This window comes from Centruroides sculpturatus, unplaced genomic scaffold (genome assembly GCF_000671375.1).
Source record: "Centruroides sculpturatus isolate CEXI.00-Female unplaced genomic scaffold, Cexi_2.0 scaffold958, whole genome shotgun sequence".
In the NCBI taxonomy this organism is placed as follows: domain Eukaryota; kingdom Metazoa; phylum Arthropoda; class Arachnida; order Scorpiones; family Buthidae; genus Centruroides; species Centruroides sculpturatus.
This window is the reverse complement of record NW_019385395.1, coordinates 146,896-166,867: the sequence shown is the minus strand read 5'-3', so window position 1 is coordinate 166,867 and position 19,972 is coordinate 146,896. Positions and strand designations below refer to the sequence as shown.

Sequence of the window (19,972 nt, the reverse complement as noted above, 5' to 3'; positions counted from 1 at the left end):
AAATTAAGCTTTTTTTTTGTTTTTGTTTTGTAATATAATAATATAAAACATTTTAAAAATAAAATCTCATAACAGATGGAGTTTCACACAATTTTTAACTCTTGCAGGGAAAGTACGCAACTCGCAGTTGGATTTTCTTGCTTACAGAAATGGATTATTATTTAATTTATAAAGGAAAAATTAATAATTAATAAGCTCTTTAGAATTAAATCTCTATTTTCCATATTAAAATTTATATAAAAACCTTATACATATATCACTATTGTACAGTACATAAAACATGCATGTTTTATTTAAAAAAACAAGTTGAAAAATATTGATATAATAGTAAAATATTTAATTTTGCATCATATTTATTTTATTGTACATAAAATATTTCATTATAATCTTGCACTTTGTAAATTTATATTTAACATTCTTATTTATAGAAGAAAATATTAAAGTAGAAAGATAACTTCACATTATATTTATGTATAATTTATTCTTAACAAGTTTATCACATTCAATTAATTAAAGGCAATTTAAAATGGTGTAATCAATCTATTTATACAACAATATAGCATTCTGTGTTGTCATTACAAGACAAGATTCTGATTTTTGGGGTGATAACTGCCAAGAAGCGGAATACCATGCCATAGGTTGATCACTGACCGACAAAACTGGGTAATCTGGTCTTATCGAATGTAATAATTTCCCTTCGTTTAGAGACCACAATCTTGTATTTCTGTCCTGACCCACTGAACACAAGACATTAGCTTCTTCGTCAATACTGAATGGTAATTTCAAATAATCATTCACATGTTCTGGATATTCTAGAACTGGCTTCCAAGTTCTTAAATCAACCTATATTAAAATAACATTTATTAAATTATATTTTGTTAATTTATTATCTACATCTATAGCATATAGTCATCTTTAATTACAGCAGTCTTTTATTTATTTATTACCATATAATAGTAATAAATAAATAAATTTTGGAATTTATGTTTTTTTATAGATTTTTTTAATGTCTTCTATATAAAGATCTGAATAAACTTCACATAATACTAACACAATAAGTTTCAAATTTTTCAATATTACAGTATTAATAAATAAAGCAAGAATCTAAATTTTTAAAAATTAGAGTTACCTTCTCAATAATGGAATGAATCACAACCACACTTTAAACAATTTTAATTTACATTTCTGGAATTCATACAAAATCTTAATATTATCAATATCAAAAGATCAACATTAGCAATCCAGATAAAATACTTTTGTTTTTAAATACAAGAGAGTAAGCATCCTGTAAAAAATGCAAATACACGGTTCACGAAAATTATTTGCAAAAACACAAAAAATCATTCGCTCGTACATATAGAACAACCTAGGAATGTGCTAAATGAATAAAAACCTCATCTTATATGCGAGTAAATATGGTATTTACTTACTTACAGACACTACAGTTTTCTGTACAGTTTTCTTTACACTACAGATACTATAGTTTTTCATTTGACAATTCATTTAGTACAATAAATGGAATAATTAAGCTTGGGCTTAAGTTTCATTAAAATCTCTTACACAAGGAATGATACATCAAGCAGTTTTATAGCTTAAATCTGCTTTTTGGTTATAAATAATGCTTTTGGCAGGTACTTTGAANTTCTTACTTGAATAGATAAAAACGAAATTAGAAAAAGTCACTTACCCCAAGGGTCGACAATTGCCAGAATCAAGAAAAACATTGCATTCGAAGTACTTTGCAAGAATCGCACTCTTCGCAACAAAAAGAGCACAACAATGAAATTGCAATTGTCGACTTTCTTTGTTACGTGTTAATTGGAAAAAATAAGGTTATTTATTTCTTTTTCCAATTCGATCAGCTGACGTGTGTGTACAACGATTATTAAACGAGCCCCTGTTAGTCTGCAAATAAGGAGTTGAACCTGGGAGAGTGCAGGTCACGTGATTTGCTCGTGCCATAAGTAAAAATGCCGAATTTGCTGTACGACGCCATACTTGAACGGGTCAGTCGTTTCGATCACTTCGGAAAGGCGAATGACGCTTAAATTAAGCGTGTAAGAAAGGTAGCGAGGGCCAGTGGCGCAACGGATAACGCGTCTGAGTACGGATCAGAAGATTCCGAGTACAAATCCTGGCTGGCTCGTCTCTTCTGTAGTATTTTCTTATCTCCCGGCGATTGTTTTGAATGTCGCATGAAGTTTTATTTTTATTTTTCGACGACGGGGAATTAACACTAGGTTCTGGAAAAATCGAACATGCTTTTTGGAAATGTCGTCTTTCACTAAAGAATAAGAAAACGCCGTTCGAAACGGGTAGTACGATGCCACTTCCGGTGTAACTGGTAATTCCGAAGGATTTCGAACCACGCACTGTTTTTCTGCTCGGAAGCAAAGCAATTGCAATGAAACCGGTAGGTAATGCGGTAAGCCGAATCGTTTAACACACGAAAATGTACGTTATCCTGCGCGAGACAGCCAGTNGTGCTACAGGGCCAAACATTTGGCACTCGCTAAAAGTCGCGACGTAATGAGATTACATGAAATGGCAGCTGCACACGATATTTAGATTTTTAGAAAATCATAAAAATATGACGCATGGGGGCTGCGCGGCCCCCAAGAAACCAGTTAAGGGTTAACATTCTTATTTATAGAAGAAAATATTAAAGTAGAAAGATAACTTCACATTATATTTATGTATAATTTATTCTTAACAAGTTTATCACATTCAATTAATTAAAGGCAATTTAAAATGGTGTAATCAATCTATTTATACAACAATATAGCATTCTGTGTTGTCATTACAAGACAAGATTCTGATTTTTGGGGTGATAACTGCCAAGAAGCGGAATACCATGCCATAGGTTGATCACTGACCGACAAAACTGGGTAATCTGGTCTTATCGAATGTAATAATTTCCCTTCGTTTAGAGACCACAATCTTGTATTTCTGTCCTGACCCACTGAACACAAGACATTAGCTTCTTCGTCAATACTGAATGGTAATTTCAAATAATCATTCACATGTTCTGGATATTCTAGAACTGGCTTCCAAGTTCTTAAATCAACCTATATTAAAATAACATTTATTAAATTATATTTTGTTAATTTATTATCTACATCTATAGCATATAGTCATCTTTAATTACAGCAGTCTTTTATTTATTTATTACCATATAATAGTAATAAATAAATAAATTTTGGAATTTATGTTTTTTTATAGATTTTTTTAATGTCTTCTATATAAAGATCTGAATAAACTTCACATAATACTAACACAATAAGTTTCAAATTTTTCAATATTACAGTATTAATAAATAAAGCAAGAATCTAAATTTTTAAAAATTAGAGTTACCTTCTTCTCAATAATGGAATGAATCACAACCACACTTTAAACAATTTTAATTTACATTTCTGGAATTCATACAAAATCTTAATATTATCAATATCAAAAGATCAACATTAGCAATCCAGATAAAATACTTTTGTTTTTAAATACAAGAGAGTAAGCATCCTGTAAAAAATGCAAATACACGGTTCACGAAAATTATTTGCAAAAACACAAAAAATCATTCGCTCGTACATATAGAACAACCTAGGAATGTGCTAAATGAATAAAAACCTCATCTTATATGCGAGTAAATATGGTATTTACTTACTTACAGACACTACAGTTTTCTGTACAGTTTTCTTTACACTACAGATACTATAGTTTTTCATTTGACAATTCATTTAGTACAATAAATGGAATAATTAAGCTTGGGCTTAAGTTTCATTAAAATCTCTTACACAAGGAATGATACATCAAGCAGTTTTATAGCTTAAATCTGCTTTTTGGTTATAAATAATGCTTTTGGCAGGTACTTTGAAGTAGTTATACAGTGTTAATTCTCGCTACAAGTCTGCTGACAAGTTTCTCCATATCACTTTTGCGTTTGGCACTTGTATCCAGCACCTCTTCGTGACTTGCCGTCTGAGTGGAGTCATATTCGTTGATGCACATGTTTGTTATCAGCGACATGCCAAACACTCTGAGGCCGCAGTGACGGGCGGCAATCACTTCGTGTGCAGTGCTCATACAGTTACAGACTTACTAGACAGCGGACATATAGGCCCTTAAAAAAGTGGCATTTTAGGTGCTTAAAATAAGCTCTTAAATTGTGTCATTTAGGCTTTATAAACAAAAAATAGGCGGTCAAAATTTGCACAATGAACAATTACCTACTTATCAAGACGATGAATTTTTTAACATATGTATTCCAAACAAAAATGCACGTATTCAGAATTATGCAAACACAAAAGTAGAAAAACAATTATCTTTTCATTTTTTATTCGCTCTGTTTCCCATAGTTAGCTTCGTAATATATTACAAGCACTTTTTCCAAATTTTCAATAGGAAAGTTGCAACGTTTATCACTGAAAATTAATTTATACGCAGAGAAAGAGCATATAATCCTTATTTCAACCTTGGAAGAAGATGAACTGGGAATTCACTTTCAGTTTTGCTCTTCTTTCATGCCAAAATATCATCCACAATAAACAAGAACTTTAATCCAAGTCTCTTTGGAAGCATGGCTTTCAACTCTTTTTTCACTTTTTTTGCAGCAGTGCATCACAAAGTTTCTGCTTTGCTCTGTTCAGCGAGATCAATTTGTTTATATATAGGTTTCCCGCTACTTTCAAGAGCAGTAATAGTATCTGCAATGAATGTGAAATAACACTTGATGTACAGTACTGTACACGAACTTGTTCTGAACATAAATGTCATTCAAAATTTTCTTGGCTTTAGTTACACAAACTGCAATGTCTGCTAAAGCGGCAGAAGTTTTTGATATCGAAGAAATTTTCACTGTAGTAGTTAGTGCAAAATCTTAGCCATGTATATGCTAAGGGAAAAATAGGCATTTGCCTAAAATCTGCTGTCTAAAAATGACAAATAAAGCAACTCTAATGCTGTGTTTATTAAATAAAAGTTTAATTTTATTACTATAAAATTGCATCGGGGGTGTAATTTATTTCTGTTATTATTGCATTCTAATTTTTTTCTGCTTGGGATATGCATCCACTGGGACTTAAATATAAGTAATCAATAATAATAAAAAATGAATCTGTCTTTTATTTTCAGGAAAAAAATAAAACTTAAGCAGTTTAATTTAAGAATTAAAGTAAACCTTTGAAGAAAATGAAACAAAATATTAATAAAAACTTTTTAAAAATATGAAAACAGACTAAACTTTGTGTTTTAGGCAAAAATAGGCAGCAATGTCAAAATAAGCATTTCTAGGCATAATAAAATACCATTGTTTCGGTCTAAATGTTCTTGAAAATTGTTCATACAAAACCTTAGCCATGTATATGCCAAGAACAAAATAGTCATTTGCTTAAAATCCACTGTCTACTTATTACATATTTTATTTTAAAATTTATTATTAGTACGTTTAATCTGGGCAACTGCTTAATTGGGCCAAAATGAATTAGTCCCAATTAAATGGAATTAACTGAATATAAATAAATATATATGAATAAATAACATAAATGTAACTTCTATTAAATGACAATTCAATGATATTTGATATAGATTTTACTCACCTGCAGTAATTTTCCTTCAAATCCACTAGTTATAATAAAATTTTCATTTTTTAAGAGTTTAATGTAGGAAATACCTTTTCCAAGCTTTTCACTGGATATAAATTTAGCACTTCTTAAGTCAAAACAACTCAAATTTCCAATATTGCTACCTACAAATAACTGATTACCAAACAAGTTATATGTTAAAGAAAAGCAATTTTCTTTAAAAGGTATATTGCAAACTCCCCCATTCAAATTTATTGCTCGTATTAAATGTTCACCTCCAATTGCAAAAGTTTGCGTGTGTTTATTCCAGGTGCAACTCCAAAGAAGTGGTTTCTCTTCTCTATGTTGCTCGTGTTCGTAAACGCCACACATTTGAGGATAAGAATTCAAATGCGTCAAAGCATGTACGGTTACAGAAGAACAATGCCGCGGATGCGGAGACACATCTACAGAAGTAAAAAGGACATACTTTTTATCCTCTGCCACATCCAAAATGCATAAATCTGTGACTTTCTCGCAGAAGTTTATACCGCACGTATTTTGAAACTCCACATGCATGTCATTGCAATCCTCATTCTTACTTTCTAGTGAAAAGCTCCGGACAAGTACTCCTCCTGTCTGAAGTGTACAAGCTGCAACGAAAGTTGAACTTTCCGGACATCCTATTAAATATTTACATTCAAAAACAGGATATTCGGTATCACTTTCATTAAGTTCTATATTGTAAAAGCTTCTCATTCTTGAAATCTTTAAACGAAGAAAGCGATTAACGAATGAAGTCGAACTATCCAAACTTAATTGACGACGATTCAACAGATTCAGGTAATTACCGTCAACTTTCAAAACTTTAACTGGTTTCTCTACGTCTAACTTTAATTTCAACTGATCTTGACTGCTGGGGTGTGTCGGAATATTAAAATAACGCTTTTTTATCGGATCGAAGTAAAATCCAGGAATTTCTAGCGATTTCTCATCAGCGTTATGCGACTGATAACGATTATATTGATTTCGATAATTGCTATGGTGACGACGTTGTCTACGTTTGTATGGCATATTAAGTAACTAATATATCACATTATAAAATATTTCCGGCTTTTATAACCTAATTCTTCCTGTTTTACATGACATGTACTGTATTTTAATATAACATACCTAAACTTCCTTCTCATGCTCCTGCCCACGTGTTTTTAGAATTAGTGTTGCCATCTTATGTTGTTAACAGTTATTTTTTTTTAAATATTTTTACTAAAATACTTTAAATACGAAATTTATTTATATTTTTACATAAAAATCAATAATAAGACAAAATATAAAATACAACATTAAATCAAATTTTTCATCTAAACTAACCTAATTCGAATTTTGAATTTAACATTCTAATTACATGTTTTCGAAAACTGAAAAACTTTAATTCATAAAAATATATTCTAAAGATTTCCTTATTTATTGTTTTAAAGTGGATAGTTTAATGAAATGAATGAGATTGAGAAAGACGTATGCTTACTTGTTTGGAACGAAGAAGTCGGTCAACACGAGGTTAGTATAATTATAATTGCATCTTTTTGATTAAATTTTATTATCCCACGCCCTCATTGCCTATTCTTTCTTTTTCAGATCTTTGGAAACGTAAAATTAAAATTTTGGTCTTCTGGAAAAATTAATTTTCAAATATCGGGACAAGGGAATTCGGTGTCCGGTAGCGTTTGTAAAATGTGGGCAGATTCAGAAACCAAAAATATTCATTGGACCACAGATGATGCGGAATATGTTTTATTACACCACAAAAAGCCCGAAGTTGGAAAAATGGAGTCACTTTCCATGACAATAGAGGTAATCGTCGAGTTTTTCTTAAACTCCTGCCGAGATTTCGACTATAATTACTGTATTATAAACGAAGCAATGATATCAAATTTGAGTCGTTTTTATTCAGTTCAAAATGTTTATTTTCAGAAACCTGCAGAAGAAAATAAATTTGGCGTTTTACAATTTCATTTATCTAATAAATCTGGTAAGTAGAACTTTTAACGGCATAATTTTGTGGTTATTAACAATCTCGTCATCTACAGGCAATACCTGGGAGAACAACAATGTTATTTACAACATGAAAAAACGTAACGAAAAAATGTCAAAATTCTCTGAAAAACAAAAAGAAATCGTTGAATATAAGCAGTTATGCGAAGCTAATCAAAATTCCGAAGAGTTCGAGAATGAAATTTGCTCAAAACCTAAATCAAAATGGACTCTACCGTATTATAAGTCAGATAAAGTCAATACAGTCGATGAAAATCAAGTCAAGTGCGAAGGAAGTTTACTCGAATGTAAAAAGAAATCGTTTCGTCTGTATTATAAATTAAACGATAATTCTAACTTCATAAAAAGAAAGAAAATTATTTTTCGAAAGAAATTTTTAACGTTGGTACTTGAAAAATTAAGAAGAGTGCATACATCGACAGAATTTAAGATAAAAGGAAAACAACTCGATAATATCTGTGAGAATAAAGAAAACAATGAAATAGAAAAGAAAGCTATCGCAAGATTAAATAGTTCACATCAACGATTAATAAATAATCTAAGAAACAAACGAATTATACTAAATTGTGTATTATTATTGACATCATTTCTTTCCTTACCATTCATCTTCATGATTTTTCATTGTTGTGATCCGGAGTTTGATGGCGAGAGAGACAATGAAATTATATAATAAAAGCGTACCTTTTATTAACTTTATAATTTGATATATTTCGAACGAATATAATATATTTATTTTTAATGTTTTAAGGCCAAATCTACGTAGTCACGCGCGAGTTGAAAAATATCGAACGAAAAATCGAATAACAGGTGAATAAAATTAGTTCAAAAAATTTTGTCTTTCATAGGTATGCGATGGAATGATTTTCTTTTTTCGAATAAAAAGTAAATATTGAAACATTTGTCGCCTATCCTTCGGTTTGTGATCGCTATTCTACAAGTAAATAAAAAAAGCAGCGATTACAGTGGTCGATGTTTCCTCCAGTTACTAATTTTAATTAATGTTCTAAAAGTTATATACACGGTTATCTAAATTATTGCTTCACTACTGAAAAATGCCCACTATTATGCCGTACATTAAAAGCCAGCTAACCGAATAAGTTACAGCGTGATCCCACTGATTAATAAATTAACCGGTTCCGGATTCCAAGCCAGCAGCTATACTTCTGGTGCGAAATCCGCCCAAAAATTTTTCATGGGTTCTCGGTCCCGGATAAATCAATTTCAGTTTTTCAGGACTGGTTAATCCCAATGTAAACCTGAAAGAACCGATGACGGATACGATTAAAATATGCTTAACCTGTCAAAATTAAGTTCAAACCTATCGCGAAAACTCTTTCTCCGTCGTTATCACAAAGATTTATAAATACAAAGCAATGCGAAAGTCGAAATATTTACATTTAACGAAATTTTGCGAACGAATTTCTTACTTGGATAGATAAAAACGAAATTAGAAAAAGTCACTTACCCCAAGGGTCGACAATTGCCAGAATCAAGAAAAACATTGCATTCGAAGTACTTTGCAAGAATCGCACTCTTCGCAACAAAAAGAGCACAACAATGAAATTGCAATTGTCGACTTTCTTTGTTACGTGTTAATTGGAAAAAATAAGGTTATTTATTTTTTTTTCAATCGATCAGCTGACGTGTGTGTACAACGATCATTAAACGAACCTGTTAGTCTGCAAATAAGGAGTTGAACCCGGGAGATGCAGGTCACGTCATTTTTTCTCGTGCCATAAGTAAAAATGCCGAATTTGCTGTACGACGAAACAGACACACGCCATACTTGAATGGGTCAGTCGTTTCGATCACTTCGGAAAGGCGAATGTTGCTTAAATTACGCGTGTAACAAAGATAGCGAGGGCCAGTGGCGCAACGGATAACGCGTCTGAGTACGGATCAGAAGATTCCAGGTTCGAATCCTGGCTGGCTCGTCTCTTCTGTAGTATTTTCTTATCTTCCGGCGATTGTTTTGAATGTCGCATGGATTTTTTTATATTTCGGCGACAGGGGAAATTAACACGAGGCTCTGGGAAAATCGAACATGCTTTCCGGAAATGTCGTCTTTCACTAAAGAATAAGAAAACGTCGTTCGAAACGGGTAGTACGATGCCACTTCCTGTGTAACTGGAAATTCCGAATGATTTGGAACCACGCACTGTTTTTCTGTTCGGAAGCAAAGCAATTGCAATGAAACCGGTAGGTAATGCGGTAAGCCGAATCGTTTAACACACGAAAATGTACGTAATCCTGCGCGAGAGAGCCAGTCCGACTAATCAAGTTTCGCGCTTGCAGAGCGTTGTGTGTCGCGCTCACGAAACTACAATGCGACGCTTCGGCATTCTACAACGAGTGGCAGTTGTTCAAAATGAAACCGCGCCTGGTCGAGACAATTGCAAGAAAAAATAAGAGAACAGAACGCTCATTTCGGCGTTAGATAAAACGGAGCAAAACAGAAGTGGCAACAGCACCCGGTGTTCCCAAGTCGTCTCCGTCCGAAGTACTATCCGGGCCCGACGCCGCTTCACTTCGGTGATCGGACGAGAACCGGTACTTTCAGCGTGGTATGGCCGTTGCCTGTTACCGACTGTCTTATCGCGCCTATTCGTGCGTTTCATTCCAATTGGCCATTCGATACTTTGCAAGCGTCAAGTGGATTATAATCATAGAGCTCTATCCACTGGCCCGTTGAGAGCAACGACGGTAACGTCGTATTATATGCCTTTTCACACAACTCCAAACTTCTCCTGTAAATCCCACTTTACTGCACATCGCTCTTCACTTTCGCCGATGACTACCCGATTTAAATTGCCTCTTCCAGTCATATCTGACCTCATAATTGCGTAGTACAGCGTGGTACTCGCATTAGCAAGTCGATGGTAATTTACCGAAATTAACAATTCACAATGCGAATAAAAATGGCGAAATGAACCGGCGAGTCGGTTATTAGATATAACTTAGATATAACTTACAATTGTAATAATAATTTATAATTACTGTAATGTTTGCCATAGACTGTGTCTTTTTCATAAGACCAGTAATGACGAAATGCATTCCGGAAAGAGTTAATTGAATACTATATGAGTATAGTAAGCTTGGTTCATTAGTTGTAATTAAGTAACTTATGCTTTTTTAACATAGTAATACAGCCAAAAAGCTTTTCAATATGATTTGCAATTTTTTAAAAACCGGGTTCGTCCCGCCTTTCTTCTTGCTACGAAATTGAAAACGACAAAAATCGTTTGGATTGACGATCCGCGAACATCTATCCAATCTCGTTTCGAATATGGAAAAAGAAAATTCGTCAAACAATAAATATATCCGATCCGAGACATTTCTTCTAATTTTCGACTCGAATATACAAAAATTAGCCAATCAATATTCTTGTAAACCTTTAGAGAAATTATTATACACTAGAGAAACTTTTCGTTTAATCACTGGCAGAATTTGCTATCAAACTATAACCTAATAAATAAATAAAATTGTCTCTTAGGGCCTTTTAGGAACTTCGATATTTATTCGAGATAAGAAAAAAGATTTTTACAAAGCATAGCTTAAGGTCTGGATAAGGCTAAATCCACTCCTGTTATTTTAAACTCAGTAATATCGGCATTCAAGAACCTATCATTCATCATTATGAAATCAAATTCGTATAAATTGATGAAAATTTTAATAAACTTGTTGATATGAACCGGAAGTACAAATGAATAGGCCTTACATTTTAACCTGTCAAAATTAAGTTCAAACCTATCGCGTAAACTCTTTCTCTGTCGTTATCACAAAGATGTATAAATTCAAAGCAATACGAAAGTCGAAATATTTAATTTAACGAAATTTTGGACGGACAACTGTCGACTTATTAATTTCGCGAACGAATTTCTTACTCGGATAAATAAAAACGAAATTAGAAAAAGTCTCTTACCCCAAGGGTCGACAATTGCCAGGATCAAGAAAAACATTGCATTCGAAGTACTTTGCAAGAATCGCACTCTTCGCAACAAAAAGAGCACAACAATGAAATCGCAATTGTCGACTTTTTTGTTACGTGTTAATTGGAAAAAATAAGGTCATTTCTTATTTATTTATTTCTTTTTCCAATTCGATCAGCTGACGTGTGTGTACAACGATCATTAAACGAACCTGTTAGTCTGCAAATAAGGAGTTGAACCCGGGAGATGCAGGTCACGTCATTTTTTCTCGTGCCATAAGTAAAAATGCCGAATTTGCTGTACGACGAAACAGACACACGCCATACTTGAATGGGTCAGTCGTTTCGATCACTTCGGAAAGGCGAATGTTGCTTAAATTACGCGTGTAACAAAGATAGCGAGGGCCAGTGGCGCAACGGATAACGCGTCTGAGTACGGATCAGAAGATTCCAGGTTCGAATCCTGGCTGGCTCGTCTCTTCTGTAGTATTTTCTTATCTTCCGGCGATTGTTTTGAATGTCGCATGGATTTTTTTATATTTCGGCGACAGGGGAAATTAACACGAGGCTCTGGGAAAATCGAACATGCTTTCCGGAAATGTCGTCTTTCACTAAAGAATAAGAAAACGTCGTTCGAAACGGGTAGTACGATGCCACTTCCTGTGTAACTGGAAATTCCGAATGATTTGGAACCACGCACTGTTTTTCTGTTCGGAAGCAAAGCAATTGCAATGAAACCGGTAGGTAATGCGGTAAGCCGAATCGTTTAACACACGAAAATGTACGTAATCCTGCGCGAGAGAGCCAGTCCGACTAATCAAGTTTCGCGCTTGCAGAGCGTTGTGTGTCGCGCTCACGAAACTACAATGCGACGCTTCGGCATTCTACAACGAGTGGCAGTTGTTCAAAATGAAACCGCGCCTGGTCGAGACAATTGCAAGAAAAAATAAGAGAACAGAACGCTCATTTCGGCGTTAGATAAAACGGAGCAAAACAGAAGTGGCAACAGCACCCGGTGTTCCCAAGTCGTCTCCGTCCGAAGTACTATCCGGGCCCGACGCCGCTTCACTTCGGTGATCGGACGAGAACCGGTACTTTCAGCGTGGTATGGCCGTTGCCTGTTACCGACTGTCTTATCGCGCCTATTCGTGCGTTTCATTCCAATTGGCCATTCGATACTTTGCAAGCGTCAAGTGGATTATAATCATAGAGCTCTATCCACTGGCCCGTTGAGAGCAACGACGGTAACGTCGTATTATATGCCTTTTCACACAACTCCAAACTTCTCCTGTAAATCCCACTTTACTGCACATCGCTCTTCACTTTCGCCGATGACTACCCGATTTAAATTGCCTCTTCCAGTCATATCTGACCTCATAATTGCGTAGTACAGCGTGGTACTCGCATTAGCAAGTCGATGGTAATTTACCGAAATTAACAATTCACAATGCGAATAAAAATGGCGAAATGAACCGGCGAGTCGGTTATTAGATATAACTTAGATATAACTTACAATTGTAATAATAATTTATAATTACTGTAATGTTTGCCATAGACTGTGTCTTTTTCATAAGACCAGTAATGACGAAATGCATTCCGGAAAGAGTTAATTGAATACTATATGAGTATAGTAAGCTTGGTTCATTAGTTGTAATTAAGTAACTTATGCTTTTTTAACATAGTAATACAGCCAAAAAGCTTTTCAATATGATTTGCAATTTTTTAAAAACCGGGTTCGTCCCGCCTTTCTTCTTGCTACGAAATTGAAAACGACAAAAATCGTTTGGATTGACGATCCGCGAACATCTATCCAATCTCGTTTCGAATATGGAAAAAGAAAATTCGTCAAACAATAAATATATCCGATCCGAGACATTTCTTCTAATTTTCGACTCGAATATACAAAAATTAGCCAATCAATATTCTTATAAATCTTTAGAGAAATTATTATACACTAGAGAAACTTTTCGTTTAATCACTGGCAGAATTTGCCATGAAACTATAACCTAATAAATAAAGAAAATTGTCTCTTTGGGCCTCGGGCTTCGATATTTATTCGAGACTAGTAAAAAGATTTTTACAAAGCATAGCTTAAGGTCTGGATAAGGCTCAATCCACTCCTGTTATTTTAAACTCAGTAATATTGGCATTCAAGAACCTATCATTCATCATTATGAAATCAAATTCGTATAGATTGATGAAAATTTTAATAAACTTGTTGATATGAACCGGAATTACGAATGAATAGGCCTTACATTTTAAAAGTAAGATTAGAGGGCATATAAAAATAATGGATACTTCGAAACAATGAATTTAAATGAGGGAATACATCATCTGTTTAGAATATATGATAATTGATAATAAAATAGATAAAAACTTCGTGCTCGAATAAAAATATAGGCCTACTGATTATGAAAATAAATCTCTCAAGAAGATAGACATTTGTGATTTTAAAAGTAAGGCCAGGAACACACATGCGTAAAATTCGGCGTAAAATCTAGCATAAAACAGAAAGCGTAAAAATTTTTCTGAAATTTTGGCTGAAACATAACTGAAAAATGAGTAGAGCGTGTCTATATTTTCGCCAAAATTCCTCCAATAAAGAGAAGTTTTTTTTGTGACGTCAAAGTAGACAAGTGGTTTTTATTATAAGAATGGAGGCAAAGAGGATTAATCCTACAATTGTGACAATCTCGAAAAATAAATGGAATAGAGGTGTTTATTGGATCTGTTCGACCCCATCAGTTTCATATATAAAGACACTGTATTTAAACAACGTTTATGGATGGCTATAGGTGCTAAATTTCAAATAACAGGTAGGTCTAGTAGAATCGATATATAGGTCTAGTATTTAGATTACACTTTCTTTATTTGAATTCGGAATATAAGTCTATTGATTTTTTATATTATAGCAGAGGAAGCAGAGAAAAAATGGAAGGTACAAAGGGATATTTGTGAGAGAAAAAAAATTAATAAAATGTAGTAGTGTTAGTGGCAGTGGCGATTCCTATTCGGCCGTTATTTTTACGTATGTGTTCTGGCATAAAAGCGTAAAACAGAAACTGAACTGAAAGCTGATTTCTGATTCAGTTTTCTGCCACACAATTTTACACGTGTGTGTTCCTGTCTAAGTGTTAACCGGAGGATTTTAACACGTATTACATGTGTGAAAAGCCGCCTGGAACGAATCGGTTACTCTGTCACCTATCTGCGGCGTCGCGTCGGGACGTTTAGGTCCGCTCACGTTGTCACTGGATGGCTATTCGGATTTTCTTTAAATCTTAAATATTTTCTCATGGTGTGTGAGAAATTCGTCAGGTGATTCTATGTCACAGCTGCGCACAGAGGGCCGCAACAAGATTTTGTCACTGGACTTTGCTGACCTGGGCGAAGGTTTATTTCCTCTTTGTTATTCGATTCTCACGAACGTGCAACTATTTAGGTGTCATTATTAACACACATCAACAGTGAGCTGATATGATTTATCCAAAAAACTTTCTCAAGTTAAAGGGGCCAGCTGTAGTTATAGCTGTTAAGAGGAGGGGGGCTCGATGCTTTGACGACCACACACAAAAGTTTTTTCTTGGTCGATTGTTGAAACTGGATATAATATTTGTTATGAGAAATGGTGGGCGTCTTATGTTTACCGAGATACATATACAAAACGGAAGAACTGATGTAAAAAAACGGTTATTTGGGGGGTTATCCAAAGTCGTAATGTCAAGCGAATCAAGTAGAAAGGGACCGTTTTCCGAGTCTCACATATGGCTACAAATAGTTGTTTGTTTTTAATACAGGATTCCTACTTCGTTGAAAGATTTTTAAAATTCATAAATACGCCTGGTCATTAAAGAATGTGTAAATATTCGTGAGCGAGTTGGTAAGTAAGTAAGAAAAATAATACAATAGATTTCTCTGCGTGCGTTCGAAACGGTTTCGCCGTCCTCGCTAAACTCAATCTTAAAAAAGACGCGATCAAAAGGTAGATAATCGACGAGGGTGGGATTCGAACCCACGCGGGTATAACCCAATGGATTAGCAGTCCATCGCCTTAACCGCTCGGCCACCTCGTCTTAAGGTGTATGCTTATCTTTCGATACTTGCATTTTCGCCAACCACTCCACAAAGTTTGACAACAGCAGTCACACAGTATATTGGCTGCAGTAGCGTGGCGAGTGAGCGGGTGATAGCGCTGTCAATTACACTGAAATCTGTCACAGAGTAAGCATTTCGTCTCCGAACACCAAAAACTTGATTTCGACTGGGGTGATGTAGCGTCTTTTTGTCTGTAGTGATACGGCTTTTTACCTTACTGGATGAATGCCAGCGTACCCGCTACGAACCAGCTGAAATCGCGCCCGTTAGTTCTGAAAACGCACACAGACATACAGATCGGGGTAAATTCGCAGACATTATACTCGTTCTGTCGATAGCTCAGCTAGTAGAGTAGTGAACAGTAATATAATGGTGTATGGTCGGTGGTTTAAATCCGCCTTTGATGGACGTGATTGTTTTTTTCTTGTTTTTTGCGTCTAGCGTCAAAACTTATGAGAACTCAACTTTGCGATTCGACATGTTTTCAGAACACGAGAAAGCGACAAATCCGCCTCGCGAGAGTTTACGTTTTATTTTAATTCGTTTTTCTCATTGCAAACATCGTGATCAAAGACTACAGTTGCGGCGACAGTTCGAGATTTCCTTCGGAATTTTAAGAAAAGCTGTAACGAGCAGTTGTGCTTCTGCGCGATATGATTCTTTTCACCACAGCATCCGTTCAACTCGGCCGACATAAATTTGAACATTTAAAGGCGTGAAAAAACCGACAACACCCTTAAATGCGTCGCCTGGAAATGCCTGAAGAGAGTATTAAATATTTGAAATGAAATGAAAATCTTCCTGTATTAGTAATACAGAAAGAAAGAACAGGTGAAGTTTGGTTTCGCGCATGTCACGCTGATTCGGACGTGACGCCCGAGATCGCATTACAACGTTCTCTGGTCTGCACGTGTTTTAACGGAATTGCATATTCCAAACTTCAAACAAAACCAATACGAAGATTATAGAGAACGTATGGTTGTGAACATTTAGCATATCTAAAATTCTGCCGACATTTCAGTTTCGGAATGAGAAATAACAGCCATGAGCAGATGTAAAATTCTGTTCGCATTGGTTGCAAAAACCGTACCACTGGCGGGACTCGAACCCGCAATCACCGGTTTAGGAGACCGATGCCTTATCCATTAGGCCACAGGGGCGTCTCGTGTTGCGGCTTTTCGTATTGTTCAAATCGTGGATTTTATACCTGTTTTCCGGAGAGCTGACTAATGAGTTTGTGAGCTCTTGGATAATCGCGAAGTTTTTCGAGGATTACGTATCTTTACTTAAGTGTGTAGTATCTTTGGATTCGTATTGATGTGTAGAATGTGATGATGTCATCAGTTTGAGTGTGGGGTTGAGAATTCTGCAGCTGCGAAGGTTTGAGGTAGTGCAAGTTCGTAAACCGGTCATCCGGACATTGGTGGCCGATCTTCCGGAACTGAAAGTGAACGTTTATTGTACTCCCGGTGGTGAGTACTGTCTGAAAATTTTGAGGTCGTAGGACCCGAATTAAGTGAGGTTTAGTGACTTTTTATACCCAGTATGGGCGGGTTTTGAAGGACTGTATCCGGTCCAATTTTAGAGATTTTTGAAATTTGAAAGTACCGCCTGAAAAAGGATGTTTTCAGTATAGACATTAAAAAATTTGGGAAAGTTTTCTCAATTAGTTATTATTACAGAACGATTTTAGTTTTTGAAATTTTGCCTCACTGGAAAAAATTTTCAACTTATTCTTATTCTACTCCCTTGGTTCATATGGAGACTATAGCCTGATACGCTTTTTTTCCGAGAGACGAGTTATTGATCGCTATGCGACCGAAGAGCCGGCCGTATCTAACGGCTTATACGCACGCGCGGGAAATAATGCCTTCCAGGAGGACTTTTAAGGGGAACTGGCCTCCTATTCAGTCGTTATTGGCAAGGAGAAAACCCGGAAAACTCCTTGCAGCTAGCCTGTCCGATCGCGGCGCGAACCCACGACCGAACTTCCCAGTGTTTAGGGTCTGGTCACCGCTATGAGCGGCTACGGAGACCACTCGCCCACTGGTGGGGGAAATTTTCAACTTTTGGCGGTAGTTGTCATAATTACGGCCGGGTTTCCATAGCGACAATATTCAACATTTGCCGCGGGCGGGAATCTCAAGGTCTCGCTGAAGAAAGGAAGAGTGTGATTTTTTACTCACTTGTTCTGGGAAAGTGACTGCCTACCTTCTTGTGTCGAGGCCCGCTATTTGGTGGTATGGCTTCTAAGGCTTCACCATCAGTGGGAACACGGGCGGCTCTAACCCGTGTTTCCGAAGAAGAGGAGGTGGATGGACTCGAGTCCGAGCAAGAGGGATTATTCCCTTCCCTTGCAAGTCAGCAGGAGGATAGGCAGGATGCAACAGTCATCACTGCTAAGCAGTTTGAAGCTGAATTGCTACAATATTTGAAAGCTAATTCCGGATCGAAGATCGGTTCGAAGGACCACATCTCGCAGATTATGGGAAAGGTTTCGAGGATAATAGATTTATTGTCTGGGAGAGATGATATCTACAAGATGGTATCCAGTATAAAGGATAAACTGGATGAAATTAACAGTAAAGAGGTAAGAAAAGATGGAAGATCTTTTGCTCAGGTAGTGGCAAGTGTTCCATTGGTAAATAAAAAGATGGTTGAACCACGAGAAGTTGTTATTGTGCAACCTATTGAGGCTGCTGAAGACGCAGAACAGACTAAGAAGATAATAAAGGATAACATTAAGCCCCATCTTTTGAAGATTGGGGTTAAAGGTTTAAAAAAATTAAGGAATGGTGCAGTGGCAATTGAGCTTGATAAGAAAGAAGACAAAGAAACACTTCAGAAGGCAGTAGAGATGATTCCTGGCTTGATAGCGAGGGAGCCAAAGAAAAGATCACCGAAGGTGATCATCCACGCAGTGCCCAAGGAAATAGACAAAATGGAACTGTCGAAGTATATATATGAACAGAATGAGGGTATATCAGACCTTTATAAAGAGCTGGAACAGTTTAATCAAGATTTTACGGTTAGGTTTGCCTTGGGAGGAAGGGACAGACCTACCACCAGTTGGGTGGTAGACGTGAAGCCTATGACACGGAATGGATTACTAAGAATAAAAAAGTTAAATGTGCAGTGGGTGAGGTGCCCAGTTGAGGATTTTGTACCAATAGTACAATGTTTCAATTGCTGTAAAATGGGTCATTTTGCCCGTGAATGTAAACAAGAGACCCCCACCTGCAGTCAATGTGGGCAGGGACACAGGTATAAGGATTGTCCGAACAGGAATACGATAAGAANGGTCAAAAGAAAAAATAATGATACAGACGTTTACCAAGTATACAATCAACAAAACAACAGAAAAGAACAGAGAAGAAAAATACAATAACAACAAAACAAAAAAATACACTCAACTAATCACATATCAATATTTTTACAGCTAGTTTAAATTGTCCGTAAGTACACAATTCTTTATATTCTTCTTTTAAGGCATTCCAACTATATATAAGTTGATAAATTGGTGCATCTCTTCCAACACTATGCTTAACCTTTGGTAAAAGCAAGTTATTTCTCCATTAAGTAACTTATGCTTTTTTAACATAGTAATACAGCCAAAAAGCTTTTCAATACTTTTCAATATGATTCGCAATTTTTTAAAAACCGGGTTCGTCCCGCCTTTCTTCTTGCTACGAAATTGAAAACGACAAAAATCGTTTGGATTGACGAACCGCGAACATCTATCCGATCTCGTCCCGAATATGGAAAAAGAAAATTCGTCAAACAAGAAATATATCCGATCCGAGACATTTCTTCTAATTTTCGACTCGAATATACAAAAATTAGCCAATCAATATTCTTGTAAACCTTTAGAGAAATTATTATACACTAGAGAAACTTTTCGTTTAATCACTGGCAGAATTTGCTATCAAACTATAACCTAATAAATAAATAAAATTGTCTCTTAGGGCCTTTTAGGAACTTCGATATTTATTCGAGATAAGAAAAAAGATTTTTACAAAGCATAGCTTAAGGTCTGGATAAGGCTAAATCCACTCCTGTTATTTTAAACTCAGTAATATCGGCATTCAAGAACCTATCATTCATCATTATGAAATCAAATTCGTATAAATTGATGAAAATTTTAATAAACTTGTTGATATGAACCGGAAGTACAAATGAATAGGCCTTACATTTTAACCTGTCAAAATTAAGTTCAAACCTATCGCGTAAACTCTTTCTCTGTCGTTATCACAAAGATGTATAAATTCAAAGCAATACGAAAGTCGAAATATTTAATTTAACGAAATTTTGGACGGACAACTGTCGACTTATTAATTTCGCGAAC

The 19,972-nt window shown here is 35.5% G+C and overlaps 2 protein-coding genes and 6 non-coding genes across 8 annotated transcripts; 3 read left to right on the top strand and 5 right to left on the bottom strand.

Moving 5' to 3' along the window:
- Positions 1-2,538: 2,538 nt before the first annotated feature.
- LOC111638498 (DDB1- and CUL4-associated factor 4-like) lies at positions 2,539-6,825 on the bottom strand. The gene is made up of 3 exons (XM_023384224.1): positions 6,726-6,825; positions 5,589-6,609; positions 2,539-3,068 (listed from the first exon to the last, which is right to left on the bottom strand). The coding sequence occupies exons 1-3, from the start codon at positions 6,740-6,742 to the stop codon at positions 2,766-2,768; spliced, it is 1,341 nt and encodes a 446-aa protein (XP_023239992.1). The 5' UTR covers positions 6,743-6,825; the 3' UTR covers positions 2,539-2,765.
- A 94-nt stretch (positions 6,826-6,919) lies between these two features.
- LOC111638499 lies at positions 6,920-8,997 on the top strand. Its single transcript, XM_023384225.1, has 4 exons — positions 6,920-7,109; positions 7,188-7,403; positions 7,524-7,581; positions 7,640-8,997. The coding sequence occupies exons 1-4, from the start codon at positions 7,047-7,049 to the stop codon at positions 8,272-8,274; spliced, it is 972 nt and encodes a 323-aa protein (XP_023239993.1). The 5' UTR covers positions 6,920-7,046; the 3' UTR covers positions 8,275-8,997.
- A 468-nt stretch (positions 8,998-9,465) lies between these two features.
- Positions 9,466-9,538, top strand: Trnar-acg. Its single transcript has one exon. It is a non-coding gene; the product is annotated as a tRNA-Arg (tRNA).
- Positions 9,539-10,063: 525 nt separating this feature from the next.
- On the bottom strand, positions 10,064-10,182 carry LOC111638501. Its single transcript, XR_002758884.1, has one exon. It is a non-coding gene; the product is annotated as a 5S ribosomal RNA (ribosomal RNA).
- A 1,752-nt stretch (positions 10,183-11,934) lies between these two features.
- On the top strand, positions 11,935-12,007 carry Trnar-acg. Its single transcript has one exon. It is a non-coding gene; the product is annotated as a tRNA-Arg (tRNA).
- Positions 12,008-12,532: 525 nt separating this feature from the next.
- Positions 12,533-12,651, bottom strand: LOC111638500. Its single transcript, XR_002758883.1, has one exon. It is a non-coding gene; the product is annotated as a 5S ribosomal RNA (ribosomal RNA).
- A 2,872-nt stretch (positions 12,652-15,523) lies between these two features.
- Positions 15,524-15,605, bottom strand: Trnas-gcu. The gene has a single exon. It is a non-coding gene; the product is annotated as a tRNA-Ser (tRNA).
- A 1,109-nt stretch (positions 15,606-16,714) lies between these two features.
- Trnar-ccu lies at positions 16,715-16,787 on the bottom strand. The gene has a single exon. It is a non-coding gene; the product is annotated as a tRNA-Arg (tRNA).
- Positions 16,788-19,972: the final 3,185 nt, after the last annotated feature.